This window comes from Parasteatoda tepidariorum, chromosome 10, assembly GCF_043381705.1.
Source record: "Parasteatoda tepidariorum isolate YZ-2023 chromosome 10, CAS_Ptep_4.0, whole genome shotgun sequence".
Taxonomy (NCBI): Eukaryota; Metazoa; Arthropoda; class Arachnida; order Araneae; family Theridiidae; genus Parasteatoda; species Parasteatoda tepidariorum.
Window position 1 is genome coordinate 65108838 of NC_092213.1, and position 25798 is coordinate 65134635.

At 30.1% G+C, this 25798-nt stretch overlaps 1 protein-coding gene across 1 annotated transcript in view; it reads right to left on the reverse strand.

Moving 5' to 3' along the window:
- LOC107438083 (plasma membrane calcium-transporting ATPase 2) overlaps nucleotides 1-25798 on the reverse strand; it is a 156825-nt gene that overhangs the window by 53779 nt on the left and 77248 nt on the right. Inside the window, 2 exon segments of the mRNA XM_043049232.2 lie at nucleotides 2485-2724; nucleotides 8672-8869. Coding sequence (XP_042905166.1) covers nucleotides 2485-2724; nucleotides 8672-8869 — 438 coding nt within the window.

Here is a 25798-nt window from a genome sequence, read left to right on the forward strand (position 1 = left end):
TTTTAATATTCAACATGATCATAAGATCAGTAGTTGCCTTTCAGTCAAAATCTTTATGTTGAGTTACCTATTCGCATCTTTACTTTTCAGCAGGCAACAGCAATGGCTGAGATCAGGATGAAGGAATACATGACTGGTTTTATAAACATTCATGCATCATAATACATTTCGATTGCTTTGTATAATCACAAAATCTGCGAAGTATAATCACAAAATCTTTTGTATAATCACAAAATCTTTTGTATAATCACAAAATCTGAAACAATTAATAAAACGCAGAAATCAGAATTCTTGCTATTTGTGGGATTTGTAAGTCCTAAGCGAGTCCACGCAAGGAACTTAAACTTGATGCAATGTAACAGGAAAATCTTGAGTTTTTCTTTTTTAACCGAAACAAGGCGGAAAGTAAAGATTAGGTTACATGGTATTGAATTATGATTTTCATAATTAATCCAAAGTTGACTTGATTTTTTTTTGTCTGGTAAGCATACCGTCCGCTTCTCAAGATGTACCACTCACGTTAGATGAAATAGTATAACTTTTTCGTAAAGCTGTATCGCAAATGTATATAAGTACAAATTTAGTTGTGTATCTTCCTTTGATCTGAAACTAAGTCCTAAATTTATTAAATTGTTACGAATTTTTTGCCAAAAAGAAAAATAAGACATACCTTACTAGCATGTCCCAATTTATTGGCGAATAAATTCTTCCAGAAGAAAAAATATAGATATGTGCTTTATTTACTTATACCTAAAAACTTATGATTAAATTACATTTTAATTGACTTTATAGACTTAACTTTTTCTCAATACATCTTAAAACTCAATTAATTCCTTGCAAGAACCATGATGACACAGTAGTTAAGATGCTGGGCTTTTCATTGTGTAAGTCTGGGGTTCAATATCCTGTGGCATCATAAAGCTTTCCAGCTTTATCGATAGGCACGTAGTAGTCTGAGAAATGAGACAGCTGTTGGACAATGATAACCACACAGCTAACACCATGGATGTTACAGTTCCACAATTTCATGTTATTAGTCATGAAATTGTTAGGACCCTTAAAATCTATGACTATCATGTCCTATAATGGGCTATTGCATGGCGGCAGTCATGATTTTAATTCATTGCAATATGAGATCAATGAATTGTTAAATGTAATTTATAACATGAAAAATCCATTCATGTTTCATTCTTACTGATAACAAATAATGGGCCGGGAAAATAGCACAAATAGATGATATTCTAAGTGAATAAAATTTTTTGAATGAAACGACACTTATTTTTTAAAATTAATTCAATTCCCATGATATCCTCCAACAGCTTTCTCATATTCTCCATGTGTGAGGGTTTTCAGGCACTTTCAAAGATTATTCGCTATCATGGCATAATCATAATGTTAAGGCAATCACATATATCCAACTTTCACTCACAAATTTAAAATTGATTGAAATAGTATGTATGATTATTCATGTATCACTAAGGAGTGTGCATTAAAATGTACATTAAAAAACAAAACTAAACTCGTGCATTAAAAAAGAAAGCTAAAAAACGTTAGATAAAAAATAAGGCTATATAAAAAGGCCAACTTAACCAGTCTTCTAACAGAAGCAGTAGTTTTTTGAAGACGAAACATTGGTTGGCACAGATTAAGAGCAGGAATGAATACTTAACAGATATTGGAACATTCGAAAGGAGTGACATACTCTAAAACAGTGGTTTCCAACTGGAGGCCCGGGGGGCGCATCCGGCCAGCGAAGCCTTTTTTTGTGGGCCGTGAACTAAAATATATTAGTTGTCACTTTTTTGCGGACAATTTTTGTAAAAAATCTATAGAAGTTTAAAATACTTTTCTCGTCGATAAAACCCTAATTTCTTCGTTTCTGTGAAATTTATCATACAAACGGTGCAAAAAAAATTTTTTCTCAGGTTTTGTATCCAAGAAAATATTTATTCAAATACAAAAATAATCGTGTATCGTTCGTGAATATAATTTAGCATAATTTAGCAGAAATTTTCTCGGAGAAATTGTCCAATTGAACTTTTTGAAGCCACTCATTTTGGACGAAAATATTTACTCACATTTGTAAATTTTAAATTTAAAATTTAAATATCTACTCTCTGGTGGTTGCAACAGACAAACCTCAATTTTGTCATTGAACATTTTGTGTGCTCTTACGTTAGTTTTAATACCAACCTTCTTAAAGTTTTATATCTTAACAGCTAGATATACTGTGTTTTCTACAACTTGGTAAGAATCTGACAGTAATATTTAATGTTCCTGCAAACATAAAAGAATCCTACCTAAAATTTTGATAAAGTTGCTGCCCGCCATTTGATTTGTGTTTTTAATTGTGGCCTCCGGCCTCGTGTAAGTTGGAAACCCCTGCTCTAAAAGCACTCATAAATAGCTAATTTCATTAATCATATAGGTCATGAACCAGCTAGTAATGAACTATAAAAATAAATAAAAAGAGTTTTGACCTACCATATTTGACTTGGCATATATCACCGACTACAATGTCGCTGACAGAGATTTGCATGACCTCTCCCCCTCTTATCACAGAAAATTTGTGCTCGGTTTCGATGCGGTTCTGGAGCCCCCTGAACTGCCTTTCTTTGGTGTAGTCATTAAAGGCCGTCACCAGCACCACGATTATCACCGACACTAGGATGGCAACACCCTCGATCCAACCAGCCTCGCTCTCTCCTTCGTCATGTCCTTCCGCTAAATGATTGGATGTGAATACAAATACATTGTGAATACAAATACATAATTACAGGAAACATACTGAATACATAATTACAGGATACATACTGAATTCATAATTACAGGAAAAAAGTTTAATTGAAAATGAATTAGAAATAGGCTACATTGAGACTAAATACATAATTACAGGATGAGAAAGAAACAATGAAAAAAAAACTTTAATTGAAAATGAATTAGAAATAGGCTAAAACAAGAAAAAAAGTTTTAAAAAATTTTCAGAGAAAATTTTGAAGATATTATTAGGCTAGTGACATACAATGAATATTTGTATACTAGAATTAATACTCCTTAATATCCAGCGGATGTATGCGATACTAACTAGAGCACTGCCGTAGCACTGCCGATTGGCTAAGAATACAAATACATTATGAATACAAAGACAATGAATACAAAAAGATTGAGACTAAATACACAATTACAGGATGAGAAAGAAACGATTAAAAAAACTTTAACTGAAAATGAATTAGAAATAAGCTAAAACAGGAAAAAAAGTTTTAAAAAATTTTCTGAGAAAATTTTGAAGATATTATCAGGCTAGGGACATACAATGAATATTTGTATACTAGAATTAATACTCCTTAATATCCAGCGGATGTATTAACTAGAGCACTGGCGAACAATTGAAAAACCAGTGCAAGCTTCAAAAAAATTCAAAATTGTTATTTTTGTGCATTTGGCATTTTTACTACTACATACTACAAAAAATTTCTTTCAAAAATGGATTTTGTTTTATCAGTTTTTTTGAAATTTTATTTTAGGGTATAGTCCATTAGCAATAGTCCGGTGGCGGAGCGGTAGCGCTTCGCGCTGTAGTGCCACAGGTCCCTGGTTCGATCCTCGGGCCGGACAAGGTTGATTCAGCGTTTCATCCCTTCAGTGGGTCGATAAATGAGTACCAAGCATGCTTGGGAACTAAACACTGGGGATTCCGCGTTCGCTGACCACCTGACCGGAACATCTGCTCCTGCACCCCAGAGCCCAAGGTCAAGAAAACAGAGATGGGCACAGTAGGCTTTGGCCCTCTATGCCACTGAGCTCTGAGTTTAGTTTAGTTTAGCATTAGCAATAGAAGGAAGTTGTCAAGCAACTTTTCTCGGAAGCATTAAGCATTTATGTTGTTTTTTCAATTGCATGGCAGCTCAGCAGACCCTATATTTATTTATTTATTTATTTACTTATTTATTTAATTATTTATCTATTTATTTACTTATTTATTTAATTATTTATTTATTTATTTACTTATTTATTTAATTATTTATTTGTTTATTTTAGCTATGGAACCCTAAATGATAGAGAATCTTTTGGTTGAACCCCAAATTTATATATAGAATCTATTAGCTGTTATGAATATATTAACCAAAGAAAGACTGTTATTTGTTTTGATAGTAATTAATGAGAAGAATGAAATGAATAATAGTCTTAAAACTATAAATTTCATGTCAGGTAGTTGAATTCACAAACCTGGAGTGGCATCGAGTAGTCTAGTTCTGAATTTGGTTTTTGGTAAATGCATATTCTAAAAACGAATAAAATACGTTGAATTATAGTTAAGACAAATATCTGTTACTGTTGAGAATGACTATCAGAGAAATATAATTTTTTTTTCTAGAATTTGGTCATTTTTATTTTGAATTGAAAGTTTTGATGAGAAAATACTGATGCAATTTTTCGTAAAATTCACATCCTTTTCGTAATTTATTCAATGTATATCGTTACTTGAAGAAATAATTTTTTATAAAACAATTTGGTATTTTATAGCCGTTTTTTCAAAATAATTTCATAAAATAACTAAAATATTAAATAAATTATAATTTATTGTTTGGATATAAATATAAATACTGGTTTCAAAAATCATCAATGTTAATAAAAAATGTTTAACTCTCGGAACATATGTGATCCTTCCACGGAACCGTATGGATCAGAGGAACTAATGCAATACTGATGGTAAATACTGATGCAATTTTTTATAAATTCACATCCTTTTCGTAATTTATTCAATGTGTATTGCTAATGGAAGAAATATTTTTTATAAAACTATTTGCTATATTATGGCCAGTTTTTTTAATTTTAGTTTGAGAATTTTCTAAAATAACTAAAATATCGAATAATTATAATTTATTGTTTGGATATAAATATAAATACAGGTTTAAAAAATCATTAATGTTCACTTTTAAAATGAATGTTTTATTGTAAATTTTTTCTTCAGTTTTGTATAACAATAAAGTTTTTAATTTCTTGGCAAGGAAATGGTTTTCTTATAAATCATCTATTTTATTTTTCTATGAAATTGTTTAAAGCATGCCTACATATTTATGATATATGCATAATAAAACAAAAGGAAATCGTTAAAATATATTGTTGTGTCTTACTAATATAAGTGTTTATATAAGGGAGCTCTATATATTAGAAACAAAAATATAATATGTGGTGATAGGTTCGCCGCTCATCGTAAAATCAAGGTTATTTCATATTGTTATCTGTTTGTCTTTAATCAATTGTGTTTTTACTTATTTTTGAAGTGAACTGAAATAAGAGTTCTGACGTCATCATATTAGAATTGTATAAATACCAGCACGCACATGACAGCCTGTCAGTATTTCTCTCATCACCTGCTGTGATGATGCTTCTTGTAAATCGAACCAACTTGTATATAAATGTAAATATGTTTAATAAAATATTAGTATCTCGAAGGAGCTATCTTCGCTTACTTCAAATATCTTGGTGCTCTATTAATATGCCGAAAAATTTTATATCACATTTTCTGTATACTACTTTAAATTTTTCCTACAAATACAATTGTGATTACAATATCATTCTCTTACTATTTACACTTAAACTTTCCCCACCGCAATACAATTGGAATAAATCAGGCATGCAATATATCCATTATTCATTTTTGGTGAAACTATATTGATCATTATCGGTTCAATATGCGATTGGTTTTAATAGATCCAATGAATCAAGTTCCTTTTCCATAGGAAACAATATTTTAAAAAGTTCCAAACCATGATCTGTAGCATAAGAAAATACAGAAATTAACTTACTGGTCTTTAAATAAAAATTGAATTTAATTTTGATAAAAATTCTGATTCTTAGAACAAATTGTTAAAAAATCAGTAATGTACATTATTAGAATATTGATGCTACTTATCACTAGAATGATTTGTTAATAGAATTTTGTTGCTATTTATCACGGAAATATTTTTTCATTAGTATTTTGTGTATTTTGTACGTCAATAACATTTTGACACTATTTATTACTGAAATATTTTGTCATCAGTATTTTGTATGTCAGTAGAATTCTGATGTTTTGTCACCCTGATAGAGAGTTAGACTGTTGATGTTTATTCGATCTGATACAGTCCTCAAAATAAAAAAGGGAAGACACTGAATAACTTTTGATCTAATGACTGGATTTTCTCGAACAAAGAATCAAGGTTAATGTTTCAAAGGCCTGATCTCAACTGTGCTAATTAATTAGTGCAGTTGATATTTCGATATTCTAAGTAATTAAATCAAAATACGTACTTTCTCTGAACAAGCATACCTTTTTTGCGACGGATTAGGATTGTTGACCCTAAAAATATGGAGATAGCCAAAATCTGTGAAATATGGTTCCTCCTTATTAAGGTATACTTTGGTCAGGAAAGCAGACAAAAGTTCGAACGCTTGAATCTTAATTTTGTTTTTTGCGTAATTCGCCATATCTCGAGAACCTTCTAAGCGAATCGAAAAAATCTTGTAATAATAAATTTAGTTTATAAAAATTTATAATTTTATTTAATAATAATGAAAAAGTTTCGAATCTTAAGGTATAAAATTGCTTACATCATTTTGGATCCTTTTGAAAAATGTAATTTCTTTTTTTGAGAAAATGGAAAAGTGAAGCGTAGTCGGTCGAATAATTATCGAGAAATAAAATGATAAATTTGTGATTTTATTTAAAACTTGATAACTCAGAAACTATGTGACAGATTGCGATATGACAGTTCTCGAGATATGGCAAAATGCGCAAAATGTTAAATTTAAATTAAGATATCTAAATATCTAATTAAAGATAATATCTAACTAAATATCTAAATAAAATATCTATTTCTCGCCCAGGAACAATGTTTTCATGGGGCACATTAGGACCCATAATCCTCATAGAACAATCCCTGACGTCTGTAAGCTACTTGGACATAGTTGCAGATCAGGTCCACCCATTCATGGCAACTGTTTTTCCTGCGGGGGATGGTGTTTACCAACAGGATAATGCACCATGTCATAAGGGTCGAATCGTCGAGGAATATTCTAGTGACTTTCAAGTCATGTCTTGGCCCCCAAATTCACCTAACCTAGGGTAGCAAGACGTTTTCGATGTCGAAAAAATGATTTTTTCAACCATATCGACAAGCAAATTTTTCTTAATATTAAATACATTTTAAAACTTCAAACTTTACATTTATGAAAACTACATATTAATATCTTTCAATAAAAATAAAAAGGAATTTAAGATGTTTATAAATTTAATTTTTATAAATATTTAAAAATTTAATGTAAATAATTTTTTTTTTTACCAGACATAACTTTCGGTACGCTCGTACAAAAAACAAATAATTGTAAAGTTGTGAAAATTTCTATGCTTGTACATATACCTTATTTACATTTAATTAACTATATAAAGTGTATTTTTTTCATTATAATGTTGTTATACAGGGGAAGTTTTTCAAAATTTGAACGAAATTTTGCATTTTTTTCAGAAATGCAACATTTATTTTGCTTAGATATAATATATTCTGTACATATTATAAAACAAACTAGTTCACCTGATTTTTCAAACATATTTACATGAGTGTATGCCAATTTTTTGTTGATATTTCATGTAGAAAATTTTTTGAGCGTACCGAAAGCTATGTCTGGTTAAAAAAAAATTATATATACATTAAATTTTCAAATATTTATAAAAATTAAATTTATAAACATCTTAAATTCCTTTTTATTGTTATTGAATGATATTAATATGTAGTTTTCATAAATGTAAAGTTTAAAGTTTTAAAATGTATTTAATATTAAGAAAAAATTGCTTGTCGATATGGTTGAAAAAATAATTTTTTCGACATCGAAAACGTCTTGCTTCCCTTAATCCAGCAGAGCATTTGTGATCCTACTTGGAAAACCAAATTCGTGCTACCACGCTACCTCCTCGCAATGTGAGGGACTTACAGGACCAGTTGGTGAGTGCTTGGTACCAGATACCTCAGACTACCTGTCAGCACCTTGTGGACTCAATGCCACGGCGGGTGCTAGCAGTTTTGAGGGCTAAAGGTGGTCCTACATGTTATTAGCAGAGTGGTCATAATGTAATGGCTCTTCGGTGTATTTTATAACCGTCATTGAATAGCTGACCTAATATAGGATTTGCGACTACTGATGTTCACCTCCGTAACCTTGTAATTTTCAACCCAATCCAGAAGATAAGGGAACTCCTGGGTCAAGTATTAGGAGAAATTTACCATCGTGGAGGACTTTTTGATGGTATTTGTTAACCCAAATTTGCGTTACATGCAGAAAAAAACCACAAAAACCTCCCATGGTTATCCTGCCAGCAAGGGGACTCTAATACACGATCCGTCTACCACTGAGGATATTTTACTCCAGCACTGTGGTCGGTGTTAGCCGGGAGCGGAATTTGTATCGACTAGCTATCGCTGGGATTTGAACCCGGTTGGTAAATTATTATATATAATTATTAGGCCTTTAAGTAATTAAAATTGAGTTCTAGTACGCCGATTATGCGTGATCATTCCTAGTATGATGACCTAGTACGTGCGATCATTAAATCAAAAGTTATTCTGAGTGTTTCATTTTTTTACTTTGTGCAATGCACTTGTTTTTATCTAGATAGCTAACAGTTGATAATTACCTGGTGTTTCTTCGGATGATGATTCGTAAAAGGCGAGACCTAAGGAAACAATTGCCGCCACCTGTAGGATGATGAGTGTAACGTCTTGCAGAGCCTCCCACACCAGCTGCAAGAACGTCTTTGGGGGTTTCGGGGGAATCATATTGGCACCAAACACTTCCTTCCGGCGAGCCAAGTCTCCTGCAGATCCACTCAGACCTAAAAATTGAACCAACATTTAAATTGTTATTACAAACTTAAAATTTAAATGTTTAACAGCGTACCCAACATTTAATTTTAAGTTTGTATTCTCAGCGAATACTTACATGGAACGTACTCCTAGACGCAAATTATAGTGACTTTTTGTGACTAAACCTTTCTAGATGGAGTTAAAAAGGTTTTATTTTATAATTGTCTGTTGATATCAGGTGTGGCCGTTGTCACAATTCGTCTCCATGAATTATGCAGAATTTTGAACGCAAACTTTTGAAACTTTTCCAGAAAGTATTAGTAATTGGGGAGATAATAGTTAGCAAACTGAGAAAAAAAAATGTCAAATCAAAATTTTCCAAATATGATAGAATTAAAAGTAGTAGTAATCGAATAATTGAGGAGGTAATATTTAGCAAACTGAGAAAAAAAGTATAACCAAAACTACCAGAATATGGTAGAATTAAAAGTGGTAGTAATCAAGTAGGTAATATTTAGTAAACTGAGAAAAAAAAGTGTAAACAAAACTACCAGAATATGGTAGAATTAAAAGTGGTAGTAATCAAGTAGGTTATATTTAGTAAACTGAGAAAAAAAGCATTACCAAAACTACCAGAATATGGTAGAATTAAAAGTAGTAGTAATCAAGTAGGTAATATTTAGCAAACAGAGAAAAAAAAGTGTAATCAAAACTACCAAAATATGGCATAATTTACAGCGTTTCTAGCTCTATGGGAACACCAAAAATCTCGGTAATTTTTGCCGAAGCTCTTCGTCATGATTTTAGCAAAATTGAAACTAAAATATTGTTTTCTAATATGTGATAAAATCTGGTAATTTATCATGATACTTTAGAGCGTGGCATTAAAATCATTCATTCGGTTACATTTACTTTTTAGTTTCGTATTTTTTTACTAAATGTGAAGTATTAAGAGCTAGAATTTCATAATCCCTAATTTCCTGTATACGTTACCATATGAACGGAAAACTTACCAAATGAATGATTTAAATACCTAATATTTTGGTTTTTAATACCAGAATTATAGTTGTTTCCTTTTTTTCAGAAATTTCATAGCCATATAGTACGGTAATTCTACCAGAATTATAGGGTATTTACATTTATAGGCTATATAATAGGAAATATAGTGTATTTTTGAAGCATTTTCTAAAAGCGACTTGCGTCAAATGTTCATTTTTACCACCATAAAAAATTTTGATAATTTTTTAAATTTCCACTACACACCAGCACAAAATATCAAGACATTTTTTTGTCGTGGTGTTGATACATTATAAAACGTGGCTTATCTTTGTCCTCAGATATCCCAACACATTATTAGTAGTATCGTATTAAAATTAATTATTAGAAATACAATTAAAGAGGCCAATCATTTTTAAAGGAAGAAAAGAAAATTTTTTAAAAATATGTAGTAAGTTATTACAATAACAGAAATAACATTGCAAAAGTGAAATCAAAATTTCAAATTTACATATTTTTCCACTCAAAATCGAAAGATAACCTTACACAAGTTTGTTCGCTAGAATGTATGATAAAAAGAACAGCTTCATTTAGCTCCTATTAAATTACAGGGTTAGTAACTACTTGGGATGTGTAACGTTTTAAAAACACCATTTTAATGTTAATTGTAGTCTATGTAATTCTATATGGTTAAAATATGCTCATTGTTTAGTTAGCATATAAGAACGTGATATTTTTATAATGTCACGCGTAATTTACTATTTGTAGTTTATTTGTCAAGCATCGCATTAGTATATTCTATTGTCTTCCCTCTCGATTCAGTCTTTCTTGAAGCTGTATTATTTTCTTAAAAATGGACAGTCTTATATACACTCCATAACAAAAAAAAATCGAAGCACCAAGAAGCAATCATCCGATTGCTTTGAAATTTCGTATGCACGAATGTTTTAAACAGATATGGCCAACTGGGGACTTATAGTCTTTAGCGACGAATCCCGCTTCCAACTGTGTCCTGACGATCATTGTGTCAAGCGTGTTTGGAGACGTAGAGAGCAGAGGAGGGATCCTGTGCCTTCACTATTGCACGCCACACCGGCCCTCAACTAGGCATTATGGTCTGGGGTGCCATTTCCTTTGACAGCCGGACCCCTTTGGTCGTCATGAGAGGTACACTTACTGCACAGCGGTACATCGACGACATCCAAAGACCTGTTTTGCTACCGTTCCTTTTGCAGCTCCATGGGCTGGTTTTTCTGCAGGACAATGCCAGATCACATACGGCACGTGTTGCTATGAACTGTCTGCAAGCTTGTCAAACTCTTCCTTGGCCTGCCAGATCACCAGATCTCTCTAACATCGAGCATGTCTGGGATATAATGGGAAGGCGATTGCATCTGGCACGGAATGTTGATGACCTTGTTCGACAATTGGATCGAATTTGGCAGGAAATACCGCAAGAGACCATCCGGGAGCTTTATCGGTCTATGCCACGCCGTGTAGCAGCTTGTATCCAGGCTAGAGGCGGGTCAACACCTAATTGAACTTGTTACTGTAACTCTGCAATAAATTATTCAATTGTTCTGAAATTTTAATCATTTACTATTCTGTACATTGTCTTCCTATCCATTAATTTTCGTTTCAATCGGACAACTCCTTCATGGTGCCTCGATTTTTTTGTTATAGAGTGTATAAAGTAGCAATGACACATACACTCGTTAATAACTCTACCTAAATACAAATTAAATATAACAGTTTTAACTAATATACTTTGCTTCCTTAAACTATAAGGTTAATTTCTCTCACATGGTCAACTTTGTTGAACAGTAAGCCAAAAAAAAGAACAATAACACATACCTTCGTTAATCACTCTACCTAAATAAGAATTAAATATAACAACTTTAACTAATTTATATTATTATTAAACTATATTTTTGCTTCCTTAAACCACAATGTCAATGTTATCTTTTCGTTAGTATTATCGTTTACAAAACACACTTATAACTAAGAGTGAGCCAAGAAAAAATGGACATCCCTGATTAACTTTTGATTTAGTGATGGCATCTTTACGTTCAAAGACTCGATCGAGACCTCAAATATGTTAATTAATTAATTTCGATGATATTTTAAGTTATGACACCAGACACAAAAACGTACTTTCTCTGAATAAACATAACTTTTCTTTTACGGATTCGGATTTCTGATCCCTAAAATATAAGGGGTAAAGTATGGTCTCCTTAGTTTCGTCAGGAGAGTGATCCAAAGTTTGGACCCTTCAATGTTAATTATTCATTTTGCGTATTTCGCAAAATTTAAATATACGATTATTAACTATACGACTCTTTTAAAACTCGATTTCTCAGGAGCTGTTCGATCGATTCCCTCAAATTTTGTATTTCGCCATGTGAATTTACACGCATTGAATTTATGTAAAAAAAAAAATTAAACCTTGCAATTCGAAATTTTTTCGACTATTATTATATAAAGCAATAAAAAATAATAAATATTTCAGAAAAAAAATTTTTTTCCGCATAATCATTTTTGGACAAACAAATTTCATAATTTTGTGAAAAAAATTTCAATTCGATTATAAAGATCTTGAACTATGGCAAAATACGCAAAAAGTAAAATTATCATTAATAGGTCAAAACTTAGACCAAACTACTACGAACATATTTTCAAGATTACATCTATCTTTATCTTGGGGGTCGGAAATCTGAATCTGTTGGAGGAAAAAAAAGTACGTTTATTTAGAGAAAGTACGTTTTTGTGTCTGATTTCGTAACTTAAAATATCGTCTGCACTAAGTAATTAGCATATCTGAGGTTACCCTCTCGAACCATTAAGATCGAGTCATGTAACGTAAATATCCGATCATTAGATCAAAAGTTAATCAGAGTGGTCCATTTTGTTTTGACTCACTCTTACTAATAAGTGTGTCTTGTAGAAAATAACACTTCAACGATAGATTGATTAAGATTCTAGATTTAGAATGGTAAATGTTATTCGATTTAGATTTACAGCATTTGTCATTTTATTGATGTCATTAGGGCTAATAACATAAACGAGGTAGCATTAAAAAGATAAATCTTATCCAATTCATTACAAAATATTATCGTACTGTCTTTTTTATTGTCAGAATAAATATTCAGAACGTCTAAAATTCACGCAGGAAATAAGTTTTAAATTAAAATTTTTAACTAAAGAATTAAAGTTTTTTTTTTGATGCATTCATTCAGCTCATTAGATCAAAAATTATTCAGGTTGATCTGTTTTTTTTAACTAAACAATTTAAGTTTTTTTTTGATGCATTCATTCCGTTTATTAGATCAAAAATTATTCTGGTTGATCCGTTTTTTTAACTAAACAATTAAAGTTTTTTTTTATACATTCATTCCGTTCATTAGATCAAAAATTATTCAGGTTGATCCATTTTTTCAACAAAACAATTAAAGTTTTTTTTAATGCATTCATTCCGCTCATTAGATCAAAAATTATTCAGGTTGATCCGTTTTTGTTGTCACACTGTACTTTAAATAAACTTTAAAATTTGTAACTTATGATAAAATGCTTAGAGAGCTTAAGATTAAAAATTAGTTAAAGATTAAATAAATTTTACATGCTTCCCCATTAACATGTAACTATGCCATACATTTAGTAAACTTCCAAAGCACATTCTATTTTTATGAAACCTCGTGGGTATTTACTAATTTTTATTTATTTGAAAGGTATTTCATTAGTGTATTCTCATACCTTCACTCACGTCTCAGTCATTATTTGAAGCCGTATTATTTTCCTAAAAATATAGTCATATAGCCTCATAAACAAAGTAGCAATAGCACATAAACTCGTTAATCACTCTGCCTAAATAAGAATAAAATATAACAGTTTGGCTTTAACCTTTATATTTTGTTTCCTAAATGCAAGGTTAACGCCCAACGAAGCGAAGAATAATCGTTCGGTTTCATTGTTAAAAGAGGAGCTGGATTAACTTTGTTAAATGGTCACACCCTTCTGGACATGAACCAAAAATAAATACAGACAACCCCTTGTTAGTAAGAATAATATCATTCATATTATCCGAAATCCACACTGAATAATATAAAATAAAAAAAAGCGTAACCAATGTCTGAAAAATTAAACTGATTGAATTACTTACAGTATCTGCCCAAATTACTAGACGCACTATAATATTCTATGTAAAATCTAATTTATCAGGTTATGCTATGCAGCTTTATTATTTTTATGCGACTGAAACCGGTTTACAGTTGTTTACGTCAACGTATCAATTGGCTAACATTGTAAATCAATGCGTTAAAAATAAATACAAATAAGAAGTTATAAAAATGTATGTTTAAATATATAGTATTGCATATAAACTCGCGCAAAACGTGTAATTATAGTGCGTCCAATAATTTGGTCTAATTATTATAGTATACTAATATAATACCTGATATTATAAATATTCTATATTTATACAAAATATGGTTTAATTTATTTAATCGTCGAGTTTATATTATATATTGTCTAATTTAACCAAATGATACACTTACGTAAACAAGTGAAACAAGCTTTCAGTCGCATAAATACAATAAAGCTGTATAGTATGACCTGATAATTAAAATTTTACATAGACTCTTATAGTGCGCCCAATAATTTAGCCAGAGACTGTAGTACCTTTGTTTGATAGTTTACTGGTGGGTTATTAGTAACCTTTTCTCTGGAAATTAATTTTATTGCAAGAAAAGTCGTATTCTATCTTCTTTTTTTATTATTTTCAATCTTTAGAAAGTTATTTATTTGTTTCTAAAAAACTATCATTATTTTTTTATATAATTAATAAGTTTTACTTAACTCGCATCTGCACGGAGAAACAAATCCTTTTGAAATTACAGTACTGTATGGTAATGATGTTTCTAGTTTTAAAAAAAAATTAAAAAAAGAAGCATTTTTGGTTATGAAAAGTTCAATATTTTGGTATTTAAACCCTTTATTTAGTAATTTTTCCGTTTATACGGTGGTGGTTTATCGGAACTTCCAGTTTTCAAAATTATAGTTTCTATTACCTCAAATTCAATAAAATAATTAGTACCAAAAAATAAATTTAACCGAATAAATGGTTTTCATGCCATGTTTAAAAGTTTCATCATAAAATCATCAAAATTTACTGCATTTACAAAACTTTATCGCATGTTTTTAAACCATATTTTATTGTTCATTTTAACAAAATCATTGACAAAGGAGTTATCGAGGATAGGCTTGTTTTGCAAAGGACTTTCTTGAACTTAGCGAGCTCTTTGGTGTTCCCATAGAGTCAGAAATATGTTGAATTTCACCATAATCTGTTAGTATTGGAGATACTTTTTTTCATTGCGTGTTTGTGTATATTAAAGCATTCTTTATTAATGCTTATAATTCATTGTTAGAAATTTCTCTAAAAAATGGTTTAATAGCAATTGACGGTTAAATAACAATCAAAACAGCCAACTAACCATTAAAAAGATAAAATTCTAACTGTTGACTGTAAGAAAAATCGTTTACTGACTGTTTTCCCTCAATATGGTAAAATAGGCAGAATTTTATTCTCACCTACTGAACTCACAGCCAATGAGAATGTAGCGCACGATCTTCAAAAGCTGGACGCTAAACCGTGTGATAAGGATTACAAGTTTTTTTTTTTTTTTGGATGCGTTATACAACATCAGATGACTTATTGTTCGACAGAAATAAGATGTGGTAAACACCTTATGAAGCAGCTGTGTACATACTTTAGCAGAGAAAGGCGATCTGTCAATCTCATGACCATCGGAACTGGGAATCGAATATAGCGCACTATCTTCAAAAGCTGGACGCTAAACCGTGTGATAAGGATTACAAGCTTTTTTTTTTGGATGCCTTATACAACAGCAGATGACTTATTGTTCTATAGAAATAAGATGTGGTAAACACCTTATTAAGCAGCTGTGTACATACTTTAGCAGAGAAAGGTGATCTGTCAATCACATGACCATCGGAACTGGGGTTCGAATACTAGCCTTGACACCACAATAATTCCTCCGTTCCCTTGCAAGAAGAATTTCCAGTGTATTGCACTCCTCAGTTGTTGACCCTGAACTATTGGAATACGAAACTCAGAACTACTTTACACAAAAAAAAGTCTAATATTTCCTATCTTTCATGGAAAATGGCTCTATTAAAACCTCATTATAAAGTCCATAAAACACAATTCAACCACAACTTAAATCCAATGTCCATTACCTAACGGAGAACTTAACTTGACCTAGCTTCAATGACCTTTTAAATCTCATTTTTACGGTTGTGAAACAATGCTAGTTGTAACTGGATACTAAATTGTATTGTTGTTTTATATTCACGGTATTTTTTACCATACCAGTTGTAAATGGTTTTAAACCCGTAAATGTAAAGAAATGTTATTAACCGTAAATTTTACGGTTAATTTTATAGACAGCCTGCTGCCGGTTATTTTACCGTAATTCCAGAATGAAAATCCAAACAGTGTAATTTTGCATGAGTTTGATCGTTTAATTCTAACGTCTCAATTTAAATAGTTTAAATAATAGTTAAGCTCCTATTATTTAACACCAACAGGACCAGAGTTTTATCAAGAAGTACAAATCAATCACCGGATAATTTGTATATCTTCAAAAATCAATTTTTTTGGAGATGCAGTGATAAATAGCAATGGTGTTAAGCAATAATCTACGAGTAAAATTACTCAAAACAATTAGCTACTATAATAAAGTTTAATAAAACCCATATTTGTGTTTCAATTTTATATCATAAATAGCAGTTCAATATCATGAGAAAAAAATAAGTGATCAATATTTTTCCTATTTAATCTATCTTTTCTGTTTAATCTTTCCTATTTAATCGGTCTGCTGCCAAATCTCGGAATCATCATCACATAATTGGACAGAACTGAATTGAATTGATTTGAATTTAATTGGATAGAAGGTTCAGTGTCACAAAGTTTAAAAACTAAACCCAGTAATTGGATAACATCAAAAAGAATAGTTACAAAACGTGTGTTGAGATGTTCTTAACGTACACCTAAAAGGGTATCGGATAATCGGGTGTCAGAAAAACAGGGTTCTACTATAGTACTTGTGTCTGTACTGCTAGTATTTAACGCTAATACTCTATTTATCACTGCAGCTTAAGTATCTATTTTACACATAAGTGCTTTCCTAATATTTTAATTAAATCACGAATCAAAATAATCTCTATTTTTTCATAACCATTGAATTTTTTTAAAAATATGAAGCATTTCTAAAACTATTTTCCGATTTCTGTTGAGTCTATTTACTATGGCACTGAAAATTGAGTTACAGTAGCAATAAAAATGCTTTTACATAAACTCCTAAACATGAAACTGTTTCTTTACTGCGATAAAAAGACACAAATGTTATTATTCTCGTAAATGTGCTCATGTAACTCTCGGATTGGTTGTTTGACAATAGAGCTTAACGAGGCCAAATTTAAAGCACTGTAATAAAATCGATTTATTGTTTCTTTAAGCACTATAAAATGGATTTTTATTAGTTATACATAACATTTGCGTATGACAAAAAGTTCAGAATTAATAGCTTGGAATTCTTATCTTTAAAATTCAGGAAATCCTTTGCCTTGAATAAAAAAAATAATAATATTATGTGTCTTTACTATATCCCGTTCTTCATGTTGTTATTTACCATATTAAAAGAAGAAATGCATTTAATAATAGTACTAAGTCGTGAAAATATGTTTTAGTTATAAAAGAAAAGAAAAAAAATGCTTGTTAAAATAAATTGTTTTAAATAAAACTTTTTGAGAAATGTTATCTATTTCTTAAATTATTTATATTAGTATTAGAGTTTCAGTCAGAAGAGGAATTAAATTGATGACTCCAAAGTTGGTTTTTGGTTCGTCAAAAGTATTTGAACAATTTTGAGAGCTAAAAGAATTTATTTATTCCCAAATTTCTTCTTAATTAAATTATAAATAAATTTAGTGAAACCTTAAAACCTAACGAAAATAATTTAATTACACCCTTGTTAAAAACCTTGTCACTTTTAACGACAAGAACAGCATTTAAAATTGCGTTTCATAATATTTTATTGACATTCTCATTCGATTGTTAAAATGATGTTTTATTTTATTAAGGTTTTTCTTTTTCTATAATTCTTAAAACAACTAGTTTAGGAAATCTATATTTATACCCTAATTAAAAAATAAAAACGATTATAAGTTCTGTTAAAAATTAGTTTAATTAATCCTTTGACTCAGAATATTTTATTAACCATGTTTTTCAAACTTTTCTTTCATTATTTTGCATTAATTTTTATCAAAATTTGCATTTTAATAATTTATGGTTATGAAATACAACAAGAGATACGGTGTATTTTTCTGCGTTAAAGGTAAATGCTTTAAAACACGGCTTACTTCTCAAGCAATAATTTTTCAAATTTGCGCTTATTTCCAGTTACTTAGATCTAAGAAAAACAATTTTTCATCATTGAATTTTTTTTTTAATTTACAAAATTAATTGTTGATAAATTTTCAAAAGTGAATGAAAAAAAAATTTCTTTCTATTTTTTTATTTTGGTTATATATTATAGTACAAATATAATTCCGATTATATAACAGATTTTTTCAGTAAGTATTTGACTGTTTTTGTAAATAAAATATACCAAAGTATATTTATTCTTGTAATTCGAGTTTAAGAAGAAAATATTATGCGTAAAAGGGACATAGGTGTCCCGTCTGCTTCAAAGGGTTAAATACTCCTACTGTTATCAGCAATTTTTACCCTCTAATCTTTATTTTAATCATTTATCAGTTATATTCCTGTTGAGGATTTGGGGCAATATATGATGAATTATCTCCAGAGGCATTGGTTTTACAAGAAGGCATGGACGTCGTTAGCGGGGTCGAGCCCCCCTCAGTAATTAGAAATCTCTAAAAGACCCAATTTTTTCAACCAATTTTTACACTTGTGAGTTGCATTAATTACTTAGGGGCAATATAACACTCTCCAAAGATACATTGTTTTTACAGGAAAGTATTCCTTGGTACTATTTCCAGATATGTATTCCACAAGTTTTCGAATTATCCAGCACAATACTTATAAGCCTCTTATATATGTAAGCACAATACTTATAACTAAGGCCCGGATTTTGATGACATTTGCATTTTTTGCATTTTTGGACATTTTTTGTCCTTTAGAGCATTTTTTGAGATTTATAGGGCATTTTCTTTAAATTTTGGGGCGTATTTTTCATTTTAAAGCATTTTTTAAATTTTTTGTTAATTTTTTTCTAATTTTTCTAATTTTTCATTATTACACTGGCTTCCAAACAATGAAGAAAATCTTTAGGATATTAAAAGGTGAAGCAACATCTTTTCAAATTGAAGAAGAATTGTCAGTAAGTGTGACCGTCCTTTTCAAGTACGCACCAATAACATCAGTAGACGTTGAAAGAAGCTTTTCCTGGTATAAAAATTTGCTTTCAGACAAGAGACGCTCGTTTACATTTCAAAATATTAAAAAAAAATTTAATAATCCACTGTAATTCTGATATTTAGTAATATTATGAGATGGAAGTTGTTATATTCATTTAAGTTTCTATACAAAATGAAAATGTTTTGGAGTCAATATATTTTCCTTTTTTTTGTTATTTTTGGATATAAAACATATTTGTCAAACTTTAATGAACGTAGAACAAGTATTGCATTGCTTTATATTTTTTGAAACGACTCATAATAATTTTAAAGAGTAAAACATTGTTTTAGTTCAATATTTTTACTTCTATTTAAGTCATGTCATAAGGCATTTTTAGCGCAATTTTCGCATTTTAAGGGCATTTTTTGCACTTTTAAGGGCATTTTTTGCAGTTTGTAAGGGCATTTTTTGCACTTTTTAGTGGCATTAATTCAGATTTTTTAGGTCATCAAAATCCGGGCTCTACTTATAACCATGCAACAAACGCAATGTTTTTTAGTTATTAAAACATGTAAGAACATCAAAAAAATTAGTGAAATTCAAATTTGGAAAAAAGATAAATTTAGCTCACTTATAGACTAGCTTCCAAAAGTCAAGTATATTTTTACACTTGATTGAAGCGTAAAAGTATGCTTAACTTTTGGACATAATGTGTACATAACTTCTCCAATCATATCAAATTTAGCATTCAATGAAAGGCCGTATACACGTGGTGTACTTTCTTAAGTAAAATTTATAGTAATTATATAAATTTGTTTACAATTTAAAACTCGGGAAATAACTCTAGGCTGTCAAAAGTAATTGAATTAAATGTTCAAGAACTACAAAATGCTTGGTTCATATGGAGGAAAAAAATCTTGTGAAATCACTATTCACCATCTATCCTAAAAAAAAAAAAAAAACGCTACCGGAAGTCTTGAGATCCTCCTCTGACGTCATAGCATTACAGAGACTATTTCTTTTTTTGACGCTCCGGCTTTGTTTGTATACACTCGGAATACTAAGTTTTTCTTAATTTAATTTTTATGCTGCGTTTTTTTGTGAAAAAATGTGTTCCTCATATTTTAAAATATCATATAAAGATATAAAAAGAAGTACTTTGGGAAATTATCCTAAATTGATATGCAATTTCATGATCGTTAAGATGCATATTTACACAATTTGGTTTACATCAGCAGAAATTCTTCTATCTGAATCTTATACCGGAAGTTGAAACGACCTCTACAAATACTACCTCCTACCGTGGAGAACATGAAACGTGGTTGAGAATAAGGTGAATACTGCATAATGACTACGGTTCTGGTAAAAATTAAAATAAAAACATAATTCTGGTAATAAAAAATCAAAATATGAGGTATTTAAACCTATCATTTGGTAATTCTTTTGTTCATTGGGTAAAGGTTTACTAGGAATTCACCAAATCACCGTACTGCATGATAATAACATTTCCAGTAAAAAATAAAAAAGGCACAATTCAACTGTAATTGTAAAAATCAAAATATTCGATATTGAAACCAATAATTTGGTACTTCTTTCGTTTATTATGTAAAGGTTTACTGGAAATTCTGATTTTTAAAATTATAGTTCTTATTACGTTACATTTAAGAAAAAATTAAAAAAACTGAAAATTGATATAAATGGGTTTTATCCGAAGCTCTAAGGTACCATAGTGAAATTATCGAGTATTACCACATTTACCTTATTTTATCACTTATTATAAAATCATATTTTATTGATAATTTTACCTAAATCATTATCAAAGCGTTTAGGTAAAAATTGCCGAGCTTTTTGGTCTGACTAATAGTACCGCAATATCTGTAAATTTTACCATGTTCTGGTAATTTTGACTCAGAGCTTTTCCTCAGTGATCACTCTATAATATCCACACTGGTACACAGAAGGTCATGACATTCTTTTTCTCAGTGCAGTACTAAGTACTTTGAGAAAAGTCAGCACGAAGTAACCTAAGCGTAAAATACTTAGTAACCAAAGAATGCTTTTCTCTCAAGTTATGTGATCGTTAAAAGAACTTTCCCGCATGATTCGTCACTGTCGGATCGCAAAATCTAATCTTTTCGCGGAAATCCTTTTTTCCCCCGCTATTTTTCCCAGAAGTAGCGATGAAAGGTTAATCAATCCTCTATGAAAACCTTCACCGCGATTTGCATAATTTATGAGTTTATTAAAATGTTTTTGAATCCATAATTCGTGGATTCCTTCGAAACAGCTGCGGAAGCTTGCTTCCAGGATTAGGGTCTTTAAAGATAATTCGGCTAAAACCCGAATGAAAATAAATTATTAAGACACGTAGTTTTCAAACTATATGCCCGAATTTTTTTGTCTTGGTTCATTTATTATCATTGTTAATAGAATTTATGACTATTGATTGCAGCATGTCTTTTATTGTGCAATCCAAAAGGGCTCATGGGGAAAAAATTCTGATAAAATTACCGTACAGCTACCCAAGGTTACGTACTTTAATGACATTTCTGACCATAATTCTGGTAATAAAATAAAAAAAACACGATATTTAAACCACTATTTTGTTAATTTTTCTGTTCATAGCGAAATGGTTTAATGGTTAAATTTAGTATTTTGCAGTACTAAGTACTTTGTAAAAAATTAGCACGTATGAGCATATTCGTTTTCAAAATAATATAGTTTCGAATGGTTAACGAAATTATATTTCTTTTTGCACCACATTTAGAAAAAATTACAAAACTGAAAAGTAAATTTAACTGAATAAATGATTTTTATCCCATGATCTAAGGAATGATGATAAAACTGCCAACTTTTACCACATTTACCAAATTTTATCATATATTGTACTAGTGTCTCCATAGAGCCATAAACGTGGTAAATCTTACCATATTCTAGTAGTTTTGATTTTACTTTTTTCTGTTTTTTTTTAATTTTTTACATGCATTTATTTCACAAATCCTTGAACAGTTTCTATTTTTAAAACAAATTTAAAAAAAAAATTTAAAAAAAGTATTTAAGTAACAATATTTAGAAGAAGACAATACTTAGAATGCAATATTAATGTATCTCCGAAAAAGTTATGGCAAAAGCTTTCGTAGTACGTAACGTAATGTCAGAAATAAAATATACCAGCATTATTCAAAGCAGTTGTGATGATTTCTGTAAAGTATTTTAATTTAATTTAGAACTAATACCTCACAAGGTTTTCTAAACTGACAACAACAACAAAAATAACATAAAGTGTAAGCTTTATAATATCAATTGACGTTTCTCTTTCAGTGGTCCAGCAGTATAGTGGTTAAGAAACAACTTCCAAGTTTCCCGACCGGGGTTCAGAATTTTGCTGAAATTGCTGCGCAATTAGAGAAGGGGAAATAAATATGCTAAAATTATTAATGAATCAATGAGGAGATTTAGATTCTGTGAAGATGGTAGTTGCTTACTACCGTATCAAATAGTCTGCACCGCTAGAAATATCTTGAAAAAAATGGTTAAATAACAACTTATTTAATTGTTATTTTATCATGTTCAAACAAACAGTAAAATAATATGGTCTTTAAATTGTTAAATGTGCGAAAAATCGCTTATTAACTGCTTCCACCTAATGCGATTAAACAACAAGAATTGTATTTCAACAATTAGGCCCACATAATGAAATCACTTAGCTCCTGTAACTAGGTACTTAATATTGCCGAGAGGGTTAATCTGTCAATCTCATGACCGATCATATAAACTAACTTAACCGCATTTTACAGTTCGTCTGATAAAACACATCTCAAACACCGCCCAACTCCAATGCTCATTAACTAACGAAAAATCTAGCTCCAATGCAATCTTAATTTTTTACAGGGTTTTGAAACCAAGCTAGTTGTAAATGGTTAATAAAAACGAATACAAAACTATACTATTTTGAACCATACTTGTAGTAAACGGTTTTTAAACCAAAAGGGCTTAATTCTTAACCGTAAACTTTATGGTTAATCAGATTAACAAACTGCTGCCAGTTATTTTACCTTAATTTTAGAATGAAAATTCTAATAGTGTGGAGTTATTATTATATTTTTTTCAATTTCAAATATATTTGCTCTTTTTCTTTATTCGACCATGCAATAAGCTGATTCACCAGTTCACTAAAACATCAATTTATATATTCATTTATTCATTGGACTTTTTTGATTCACTAAATCACTACAATTTAATTAAAGGTTTTAGTTCTGAATACACAAAACTGCACATTTCGCAATAATCAGAATGATTTGTTGATTTTTTTTAACAAATGTGATAAATAATAAAAAATGTAAAATCATTTTCCTTATAATTTATTATTGAATTATTTTAAATTTAAATCAATTTTAATTTCAAATACTTTGATAGATTTTAGCAATTAGATTAAAAAATAATTGAATGCATTACCTTAAAAAAATGCTAAATCATGAAGGGAGTTCATTGGCTTTATCAGCAATATTTATAAGACATTACACTCAACAGCAAAAATATTAATTTATCAATCGAAGATGATTGTTTGATCATGAAAACATTAGCTACTTTTTGAACGTCTAGGAGCTATTTTAAGCAATGTTTCATGCTTGGTACCTGTTATAAACTTGAATCAATAATCTAAAAATTAGTTTTTATTTGATCTAACCAGTCTAGTCTAGTCTAGTCTTTTATTTTTAGCACACGAAGTTCATGACAAATGATCTGAAACTTCGTTTGGAGTGGACGAAAGAAATGTAAGCAATAAGAAAAAGTTATGATAATATTTAGATACTTTTGTAAATGCTATCACGGAGGTGTTAAATTTTTAAACATAAGATCGTCTGGAAATATTAAAAATGATAAGAGATACTTGTTAGATATATTTATCAGTCTAATTAGTTGTATTTTTTCTTTATGGCATTAAGAATTATGCAATTTTGCATGAAAGATTCAATTTAGAAAAAATGTTAAATTTAAAATTCCATTAGATATTCTATTAATTTAAGGGCAATTCCATATGTGACGGAATGACATTTTGACTTGAAAAATAACATTTCATTTAAGTTTCTATGCATCTAATTTCAAGTAAGCATTGTTTTTTCTCATGCATATCATTATTATTGGCATAATGCGATTCATAAACTAAAAAAAAAGGATTTTCTATCTTTTTTATTTTTAATTTTACGAACTTTTTATTTGTGTGACGGAATGACATTTTGGCAACCAAGCTTTTGGCATGCTGCTTATAACTGGTAGTTTCTGTGAATTTTGCAGCTATTATTTTTCTGAACTGTTTTTTACTTTTAGTATAATGTGTAAGCAATGTAAAATCTGAATTTGGAAAATTAACCTCAGGTTGGCTAGCAGTTATTAGCATCTATTCGCTGTGACGGAATGACCGTGATAGAATGACAAAAAGTTTAGTGGAAGAAAGTTTTCATTTAAAAATTTTTTAATTCATATGTAAATTATAAAAAGAATGTAACAGATAAACAGGATTAATGTGCTTGTAACCGATAAACAGAATTAGTAAAAAGTTCAACAATTTGAAAATTAGCTTGTCTCTGAAGAGGTTTTATATCTAACTTGCCAATGTCACATCTTATCTTCGTTCTCAGGAAATTTATGCATAAATCAATTTTTGTCCCATGTTCTTTAAATACTTTAACATCTAAATCGTCTTTGTTTATCAAAGTAATTTGCGCTGCATATAAATGTGCCTTCTTTTTTTTCGCAGTATGGGACAATGATTAAAGAGCCGACCGCATACTCCTCAATCATATTTTCCATTTCCTCTTCAAAACAGTGGCTTTTCAAATCATACACTTGGTTTTGGTTAAAATTAGAAAGCATTCCAATTTTGATGATTCGCTTCTCAACTACATGAGCATCTAGTGCAGGTCTCTTGTTCCTGGCAATGCTAATGTAGCAAGTGTCTAGCTGAAGTCATTCTCTTTTGCCCTCTCTTAAATAGAATAGCTGGACAAAAACAAAACTTCAACGATTTGTTGCTTCGACTTTATGAAATCATAAAATTCTTTTACATATTATGTGCCGTTTTACAGCAGCCAACATCTTGTTTGGCCTTTTAGAACAACATCACAATTACATGGTATTTATAGGTGCATGTGCTGTGAGGTATTAATGAAATACACTTAACAAAAATGAGAATAAGAACAAAAATGAGATAAGACACACTTTACATCAATATATGCTTCTTTATGAAAAGCCTCTTTTAAGGCCATAAGTATATATTGCATCTGCACTCTTCGTTACTCTGTCAGAGTTTGTATTATGACTGAATCCTTCATACTTGGGGGCTTGTAACTAACATCATCTTGACAGTAAAATTTTTTTAACCAAATTAAACAGCTCATCAACATTACTTTTCTCACTTAGTTTCTTTTGAGTTCGATGTTAAATACTTCTCACATAAAGACTGAATTAATTTTTTTACCTCTATTGGTGATTTTGGAAGTGAGTGTACAATTTTTTTTATGGT